The 9,894-nt window shown below is 44.4% G+C and overlaps 2 protein-coding genes across 2 annotated transcripts; both read right to left on the reverse strand.

The window, feature by feature from the left end:
• Nucleotides 1-613: 613 nt before the first annotated feature.
• EAE97_008598 (uncharacterized protein) lies at nt 614-1,315 on the reverse strand (the record flags this gene model as incomplete). Its single annotated transcript, XM_038879113.1, has 1 exon — nt 614-1,315. One exon carries the CDS (start codon nt 1,313-1,315, stop codon nt 614-616), a length of 702 nt encoding a protein of 233 aa, XP_038730195.1.
• Nucleotides 1,316-4,583: 3,268 nt separating this feature from the next.
• On the reverse strand, nt 4,584-9,622 carry EAE97_008599 (uncharacterized protein). Its single transcript, XM_038879114.1, has 3 exons — nt 8,513-9,622; nt 8,036-8,240; nt 4,584-7,971 (listed from the first exon to the last, which is right to left on the reverse strand). Exons 2-3 carry the CDS (start codon nt 8,069-8,071, stop codon nt 5,434-5,436), a joined length of 2,574 nt encoding a protein of 857 aa, XP_038730196.1. The 5' UTR covers nt 8,072-8,240; nt 8,513-9,622; the 3' UTR covers nt 4,584-5,433.
• Between the last annotated feature and the right edge of the window lie 272 nt (nt 9,623-9,894).

Consider the following 9,894-nt stretch of genomic DNA (forward strand, 5'->3'; position numbering starts at 1 on the left):
TTTGTCACAAGTTGAAGTCCAAGTTTTCTCGCTCTTTTTATTCTCCTAGATAGTTTGTTTGTCCTGTTTCTGCAGTGCTTTTCCTAGAGTGTTCGGAAAAGAATGGACGAGTAAAATATTGGGATTCATAGAATGGGCGTGGAATAGGGGCTTGGGATGACGGTTATGTTAAGTTAGTTTTTTCTACCATATTATCTCGTTGTTGATGTGTGATAGAACGTATCGAGACCGTTACATGTTAAGGTATATTAGAATGTGATGACATAAATCATATAAGTTTGGGCGCGTAAAATGGGATCAAAGATTTCGATACACCAGACGGGAGGTATTGTGTGATTGACGTGACTATAGTCTTTTGCATTTGTTGCTTGTATCGTCGTAGATATTGTCATTTGAATAGGCAGTCATGATAAGTTTGAGACCCTAGCATAGATGGTCCACCATGTAAAGATGTTTCGGGAACCTTTTACCAAAATCACTATTGATCGAGCATCTAAAACGTGTGGACCTCGACCTGGCATCACCCACGAGCTTCACAAGTTTAACTATCATAATGCTAACATCGCAAACACTAATCTGTAAGATACCTTTAGCATAAGTCATTATCATCCAGTTATCTAGTCTCTGGAAGTTTCAAAACTTTTACATCATAATCAACTCCCTCCCTTTTCGAACTTACCACCAGCTCTTCCATCTTATCACTACACAGATCCATGATCTGCTTCTTACACAACCAAAAATCACTCCAAGTAACCACAACCTTCATACCCTCCGCAAAACCCATAACAAACTCCACAACCCCATCTGCAAATGCGTTGATCCTGCTCTTCTCTAAACGACCACGAAATGGAGCCCTCACAAATTCAACCGTCACATCCACTTTTCTCAACAGCGGAAGCTTTTCGTTCAAATAACTCATACCCTCCTGTGTCGGAATCTCATCACGACTAAGATCAAAAGTAACAACCACATCCATTTCCCGTATCAACGTACGCGCGTAGGGACTAATCGTATCCACGAATTCGCGCGCGGAAGATAAACGCACGTGAAAAACAAAGCGTGTAAACATAATTTCTTCAAGCTCAGCATGCATGAGACGACAAACGACAAACATGGAGCTCATGAGTTCGGTGCCGTAGAAGTATTCGCGTTTATCCGGGGGAAGCATTTGTCCGTCGGGACCCTCGACGCCAAGGAGCTTGGATCCGCTGATTCGGTTGGAGGCTCGGACAAGTCTATGGTTACAAAGAGCATGGTGGAGGATTTTGTGTCGGATCTCTACGGGGAGGGTGAGTAGTGTGGGTGGTTTGGACATTTTGGGTATTTTGCAATTGTAGACTTTGTGGTGTGGTAGACCGTTGATGACTCGGTTTAAGGGATTGGGAATGTAATGCTATGGTGGAGGTACAGCTTCCTCTACTTACAGTCTCGCTAATGACATCTATCTATAATCTGGTGGAAGAAGTCAACAGAGACTCGAGAGATTGTTGTAGATTTGGTGAACAACTAATGCTTATGGAAGAGGTTGAAGTGTTGAGCATTTACTTTAGCCATTATCACGTGATATCATGCCACCCATGTCACTGCTTGTGACTCTAAAGGCAACAGGATTCTGGTTATTTTTAGCGAGAGATTGTATCTGCTTTCTCTTCCCTTGAGTTAATTCTTCTTTCGACGATATGCATACATCACGTTGAGTAACTCTTTGAATAGTAAGTGAGCTAATATAGCAATCTCGTCAATGCAGTCATCCCTCCGCCTGTATAATTTCTACGCACACCATGAGCCCAAAACCAGAGTATCGATTTAGCAGAATTCTTCTTGTTAAGAAGCTATCTATCATATTATACAGATCGATTACGATACCAATGATGTTCTTCATTCTGTAGATATGAAACCACCACAGCGTCTTCTGGGACCAAGCATCTACAACCGCACACAGCTACCCTAGTCCGTTTCGTCCATCTTGCTATCTTCATCAACACACATCTAAATGCCATTCCAGGATTCTCTACTTCCAATCTCCAAATTCTCACAGAGTTACCGAAACCAACAGTCTAGGTAGATCTTCCATCGCACCCGGGCCACCCTCTCTCAAGTAGCTTATCTTAATTTAGACATATTGAACCTCAGCCCAGCAGATAGTCAACGAAATGGATGCAAGAATCTTAATCTCTCATTTCATAATATACCATATAATCGAGAGAGTCAAGAACAGAACCAAGCAATCTGAGAAATGAGAGATCGAGGTCGAGAGAAGTAGAGGAGCGAGACGAAGTTAACAATATGAATATAGTGTATGACTTCATCACCTCAATCCAATATCTACCTAGGTACACATATATCGATAGGGACAGAAGCGAGAGCGAGGGTGATAGTGAGGTACCATCGTATGCCAGCCAGTTGTCAGACCATTCTAAGAAGATAAACATGTCTATATCCATTTCATAAACCAGAAGCTAATCACAACACTTAAAAGGCACAGTCCGTACGAACTTGTATATACACAACCAGAGATCAGCCATAAGCCCGACGAATGACCGTCCTACACGCTTAAGAACATGGTTCGTATGTACTCTTGATCTGTAGCAAATACTTTCATATCTACCACTCTGAAATTGGAAGTTGTGAGAGAACATACGAGGGTCCATGTCCTATTCATGTATGCCACAACGACAAACGCAAGTTTAACAAGAATCATCCGAGACTAAATCAACGTGTCCAATTGTAGGTACGCATAAGACATGCAACACAGGAAAGCACTTGATACTTTGGCGAAGCACATAGCATTTCGTTTGAAAACCTTTCAACGGTCCGCGGTCGGTTTGCATTTTCAGACGTGTGACAAGATCTACACGCAGGACCCAATCTAGAAATGTGCCAACTATACCTCATAGTGTATATGCATGGTGCGTAAAATCTAAAATTTAGGTCTAGTGTTAAGTAAGAAGATTCTGTACAATAGCAACAACAACAGCGCAGCACAACAGTAACCCCGCAATCCAGCCGACGCAAAAAAAGACAATCTGAGCACTAAAGGACGATTCCGCTCTCACCCCACAATCTAGCGCCGGCGTCTCCAAGGCACACAACATTAAGAAAATCCTCTCCAATCAAGACTCCACACTCCACATCCACATATCACACAACCCCCTCGCATAAGCACCCACGCAAAACAGACAAAGAAGCGGTAAGAACAGACAGAAGACTACTGCAGAACCCAAATCCCATACTCCATCGTACAACTAGCTCCATCACCAGACCAGACGAACAAACATGAGAATAAGAACAAAGAACAACGTGAACGCGAAATCCAAAGGCCGCATATCCGTATTCACACCAGCTGGTGTATTCGCGCCCGCGTCGACGCGCAAATGATTGAAGTATGTGACACTAGACAGTAGACTTCAAGCCAAAGCAAGACAACTAGCAAACATCAAAACGCACATCGCTCAAGCTAAGTTCCATCCATTCCACAAGCTACCAATTCCACCACGGCAAACAGGCAAAGCTAGCAAGACCAGCGACACCGCCAATTTTTTTCAACACAAGTACGGTACTTACGTCTGTATGTATGTAGGTATGTAGGTATGTAGGTATGTACATCAACAATGACACGCTAGAAAAAAACCCGATGAAGTACCCACGCCTAAACGCCCGAAACTAAAACCCAAAACCTTAAACACAAATCCGAACCAACCAAGGCAAATCTCCAACTCTGAGCACCAACCCTCTTAGTTCCTCGCCGCCCTACCCCTCACCGCCGAAAAAGTAGGGCTGAAACTTCCACCCGCTAACTCCTCTCCTCCCACTTAGCCGCCCTACACCACACCATCATAACCTGGGTGGATAGACCCATCCGAGTGGATCCACCCAAACGCATCTGCACCTCCACCTCCACCTCCACCCATCACCCGATCATCCGATGCGAATGCGAATCATCCGATGAGGCGTCACATTCGCCATTCCCGATGTGCCTTCAAGACCCTCTTACAGTCATCCGATAAGAGAGACTAGGTATACAGGTACTCCTAGAATCCTTCCAGTACTGACATTGGTGGGCATGATAATGAGAGACGCTAGATGGGAGACCCCAATCCCAAAACGGAAATACGGAAAAGGATCAGATGATGTGCAGAAATAAATTTAGACTTGGGCAGCAACTTCAAGGGTATTCCTTTCCTTTTTTTCCCGATATATTTTTACCCCTCCAACCCCTCTCTTTCGTCCAGTCTTCCAACCTCTCCAGTCTCAAAGAAAGTCCCCAGAAAGCATAAGGATAAAGTTTTCTCGTGCATATGTGTCATGATGTCATAGATAACTCCTCTCACCGTTTCTTATGCTGTATGTTCGTCTGTCCAGCACTTACTGGAAATACTTACTTACACATCTGCTGCTGACTATCACCAGAGTTTCCCGTTCTCGGTAGAAGAATTTGTTGTTCTCTATCCTTTGTACTCACTGCACATTACAATGCAAAAGAAAAGCTCAGTAAAATCATCATCACAAAAGAACAAGTTTCATATCATTAATCCACCTCTATTCACACCTCTCCAAGGCTCAATTTCTCCCCCCTCCCTCCCCTCGCCTGCTTCCCCGAGCCTCAAATCTGATACGTCCACTTTCGCTTGCTCCTTTTTGAACATAACCCATTGACATAAGCCTCCCACCTCCGCCCCTCCATCCCAAGCACATCCACTATTCGTGTAAATGCTCCCACCATCCAGATCCCAGCCCAATCATGTCAGGTCAGGCAGACCAATAATTACTCGTGACTTCAAACGCCCCGACCCATCCATCCATCTCAAATATCAACCCATGGGTAGGCGAAATGAAAAAGTATTCCCTAACCATAAAACTCCATGCACAAAAAAACCAATATGTTACAAATATGTCATTGCTTGATCTGACAGAAGATTTCTCTCTTCTCGTAACTCTGGCTGTCTTCCATTCTCTCTCTCCCTCTCAAGATCTAGTAACATAATCCATTCATTCATTCTCGAAGAAGCCGAAATTTTTTCTGTTCCAATCCATCATTGATTCGTTCATAAGGAAATATATAAAAACAGCAAATGAACCTCCAACCTAAACGCTATGCATGCTTTCCATGATGATAAAAATTCGAGCCAGAAAAATAAATAAAAGTAGAAAATAAGTGCCTCTTTCATGCAATGTGCCCTTTTATATCGAGAGTAGAGTCGTCCGTCATGCAATTTTCTCAAAAAACGATGAAGAATGGGCTTGGGGTATCAAAATAAACAAGTTCCTCTTCTCTCACTTCCCTCTAACTTAACCACCATCAATATTGACAATGATCCTTTAAGCGCAGGGACTACACTCCCTTTCAACCACTCGACCAATGTGCTCTTAAAAGTCGAGCCATTCTGATTTCGTATCTGCATGAAAAAAAAAATCGCTTTTGGTGTGTGCACTTCAACCCAGAGTGCGACCACTGTGTATCGTCTGTTGACTGACTGCCCTAATTGTAGAGCCCGGTCTCATAGTATTTGCTGATTCATATTCGGAGGTTTGATATCCGGGCGGCTGACTCTTCTTTTGAGCCTCCCAGCCTTCTTCGCTTAATACACTCAACCATCCTTGCCCAACATCATTTCTTAGAGCCTCTATCTTCTTCCGATATAGCTCGCCGCTCATGTTCCAGTCAGGGGTATCTGGAGTCTTGACTGGCTGTGGCTTAATTGCTGTTTCGTAAGGTACTGATTCTACCGCCGGCATTGGAGGTAGACGAGATAATACTGAAGTGTTGATACGTGGGACATCTGGCTGTCTTTGGGCCTGGCGAGGTTCTGAAGGTACATAGGAAGGAAGAACCATAGGAGAAAAAACGGGACTTATGCCATAGCTACTATCTGACACTGTCCTTGACATAGATGGTGGTGGTTCCTCTGGCATTAGAACGCGGGTCAATCCTTGCTTCCTTGGTGACGTTTCTGAAGTCGATAAATCTACGATTCGTCGCTTTGGAGTTCTTCTTCTTCGGCCCGTAGTGCCAGTGTTGATTTCACTTGTCGCAGCAACGGGTGTTGGTCGTTCTTTCCGAAGTACTGCAGGTTCTCTTGGTACAGCATATTCGATAATTGGTTTATTGACCTCAATAGCAGACAGACCATAATCGGGAGGAGGTGGTTTGACAACAGGCACACCTGGGCGTTCTGCAGCGCGTTCGACTAAATGCCGCCTTTCCGTGTAACCTGGTCCATAAGCATCAATCAAAATATCCTCGGTGTATCCTGGAGTTTGCCTGAATAAGTTGAAGATCGTAGTCCTATAGTTACTGTGTGTTTTGGTAAATGGATTGCCACTAATCCATATCTCTCGAATATCTGGAATACCCGTCAGTCTAGCAAGTTCTGTTGGATCAGTAATCTTGTTATCACGGAGATCGAGCCTTTCTAGAGGATAAAGCCTTTCAATTCCAGCTAGTGATGTGAGACGATTTGACCGTAGATTAAGAGCAGATATAGCAGGCAGTGGGTTCCGAGTAAGAGAATGAAGAGATTCAATCATGTTGTTAGAGAGATTCAGTGCTCGTAGTGCGGTAAGGGACGCTAAGCAATCGGGGATTTGGGCAAACAGATTCGATGAAAGGTCAAGTGAGTGGAGGGTGTTAGCTAAGGGTGCAAGGCTGGAGGCAGTAATAGCCGTCAGGCCGTTGTCTGCAATGCTAAGATGTTTCAAGAATCTCCACTTTGAAGATGGCAGAAAACCCATAGATAACAGATTCGAGGTGCTATTCCGCGGGTTGTGCCAGCTATCAGACATGCTTGAATGTGAACTCCCGGATCCAGATCTCTTCACCTTGTATGATGAGCCACGAAGGTGGCCATGTGAAGAGCCAGTACGAGAACTTGGTGGACGAACTGGAGAATTGCTTCTTGGTCTTTGTCCATGCTTGGTGGGAGATTTACCAAACTCGGCCCCATCAGATCCAGAACGCGCTAATCCTCTTGTTTCGGTATCAGTAATATGGCTGCGACCATCCGGTGACCCAGGTGCCGAACAGGATTTTATCAGCTCGGCATGTGGCATTGTTGGGCTACGTCTTGGACTCGATGCGGGAATGAAGGTTGAAGTTGGTGACATCTGTGCCTTGGAAGAGCGCCGCCTCCTTTTGTCCATATCATCCAACACGATATTGATCAATAAATCAGCTAGATCATCAACACCTGCCCTTTTGACTGTCAATGATCTTAATTGCTCGGCTAGCTTGTCCCAACCGAAAAATTGTCGAATGTCGATATCACTTATTTCCAAAGCACTAACATTTTTAAAGGCAATCAGTGGAACGGCGGAATCGAACGGGAATTCTTCATAGCCTTCAATCAAACGCGCGCGACGATCCGGAGCAAGTCTAAGGCAAGGAATTTTAGTAAATGCTGAATACAGGTACTTCAAGTCGGCTTCAGTGGCAGCTTTTTGTTTCTCTGTTCGAGCGGCAGAGTTTCCAGACCCAAGGCCAAAGTTCGACCACAAAGAAGACATGCCAGACATCACACTTCTCACACTAGACACGGAGTGAATAGATCCATTGTCAGAGCCACGACCTTTTGGACGTTGGGATTGACTCAGAAAAGAAACGTAATTTGCTGCTGATGTATCTGCATGAAGATTTTCTAACCGCACATTCATTGGGCCAACTGGAACACCTAGATCTTCAATTCGGGAAAGGAGATAGAATAGATGATGAGGTGTTAATGCGAGCTTAGCAGGTTTGATGTTATGAGAGGCGAAGGTAAGGTATGGGAGAGAAAGAGCAGCTGCTAGGGTACTGGAAGTCGTAGAAGAAGAGGCAGATGACGGCTGGTTTGTCACTGTTGGGGAAGGGGTGGTAGACCCTCCAACAGCACCAGATATGCTGTTCGAGGAGCCATGTTTAGGAGCTTGTTGACGTCGTAGTTGTAAAGCATTCGCGAGAGCCTTTTCATGTGTACGAACGAAGTGGGCCAAGTTCTGCAAGAAAAAGTTTTATCAGTAACTGCCATGATAAGGCATAAAGTTAGGGGTCTCCAAATACCTTTATGAAGAACTGTCCATCCTCAGTATCCATCATTAAGGATGCATGTGTTTCATTCACCAATGTTTATTACAATCAAGAGCCCTTCGACGGGAAAAGAGTCGCTTCAAACCAGGCTACCAGCTGGCCTTGTATTCGATAGGAAACGTTCGTGGTATGGCAATAGTACGACTCGAGGTTTTGAGAAAGGAATTGCTTGGGCAGTCTGCAGATTACACAACGTCGTTAGAAAGTTTTCAGTTCATTTGGTGTGACAACAACATAGTATCTCATGTGTGAATGGTTCGGAAAGAAAGATCCCATCTGGTGCCATCTCCTAAAAAGCCATGGAGCTCTTCGCCCGTGTCTTCCACGCGCAGAAGGTCAAATGCTACGATCACCGCCTCTTAGGTTCGCGAAAAAAGTCTCCTGCATATGATAGAAGATGTGTTTCTCGGAACGAAGATCGAAAACGGATAGGAAATTTTTTGAACGTACCTCTTTCAACGCTCCTATCGTGGTGCTGAGAACCTAGAGCAACACAGCTCTGAGACTTTTCACGACACTTCTTGGGAAGAGAAAAAGATCGAACGAAGAAGAGAAGGGTGGGACACTCCCTAAGTTCTGCGACGACAATATCTAAACAGAGAAGTTCTGCCGCTTGCGAAGTATTATACCAAGGTTCCGAGGGACCAATAGTTTACCGGCTCGAGGGCCTTCCTTCTGTATGGATCGTGTGTATGCAGGCGTTATGGATATGCAAAGCGAGTTCGGCCGTTCGTTCGTCGAATTTCTTTCGTTGTACAGGAATACTCCACTACTGTAAGACCAGGGTACATGAGATCAAATACCCACTCACAAGCATCTATTCCCTGGCTTTTTTTAAGGGTTCTTCCTAGTTTGTGACGCCAGATGCAATATCAAGTCGTAGCGTATGTGCTGAACAATTTATGTACTGTAGAAATTAAATTAACAGAAAACAAATATTTAAGAAGGACCTTGTAGACTGAAGCTCGGGAAGAAGAGGAAGAAGAAGAGAAATATGTGCGAAGAAGTCCGTTTAGAGGAAATACGATTCAGAAAGCGAGGAGTGGAGAGGATGAAGAGGCACCAAGCAACGAGCGAAGAGCGACGAGCAATGAGCACCAGCACCAGCACCAGCACCAATACCAGCACAAGAATAAAATTTGATTGGATTGAAGTATTGAATTATTGAGTATTGAGTATTGAGTATTGGTTGAGTATTGAATATTCAGCATTCAGCAGGTGTGCGAAGAGGAGAGCGGGATGGATTGTTTTGTGGGGATGTTTCTCACTCTTCTCTTGGTTCTGATCAGCGGAATTATTCTATGCACTTATCGAGCACAATAATCTGGCGGCGGCGAGGATGGACAAGACGGACGATATAATAGGTGAGGATGTTTCGTTAATTTGAAGAGTGGGAGAGCGACGCAGATGTGGAGTGGATTTGGAAATTGGAGTATTCGCTATCGAGGAGTTGATAGGTTAGATTGTCGCATTTCCCAATCTCTAATGGCTGAAGTCTGTGCGCGAATGTAATAAATGTCATGGACCAGGTAACAAGGAGACAAGGTAGGAGATCAATAGACCATAGACCCTTTTTAAAAAAAGAAGAAAAATCCTACCCAAATTGCAAATATAGCACGTATACTACCTAGTACATACAAAGAGAGACACAAGGGCGAGAAGGGCGGGAAGGGCTATTCTCGATATGGGCAACTATGGGTAATTATGGGCAGCGTGTCTAGGATTTAACACTTTGATCATTCAATGGTAACGGCGGGCTGGTAACAGCTTTTTCATCCAGCTGCTTACCTGCCTCCGACCGAAGATAAATCAAAACAAACGAGTTCAACGCC

Source organism: Botrytis byssoidea (assembly GCF_014898295.1).
Source record: "Botrytis byssoidea strain MUCL 94 chromosome Unknown BBYS_018, whole genome shotgun sequence".
In the NCBI taxonomy this organism is placed as follows: Eukaryota; Fungi; Ascomycota; class Leotiomycetes; order Helotiales; family Sclerotiniaceae; genus Botrytis; species Botrytis byssoidea.

Bases quoted from the DNA above. Each gene is read 5' to 3' on its own strand.
- EAE97_008599 (XM_038879114.1), bottom strand. From the start codon at position 8,071: ATGATGGATACTGAGGATGGACAGTTCTTCATAAAG. The intron at 7,972-8,035 runs GTATTTGGAGAC...TTTTTCTTGCAG, and splicing joins ATGGACAGTTCTTCATAAAG to AACTTGGCCCACTTCGTTCG.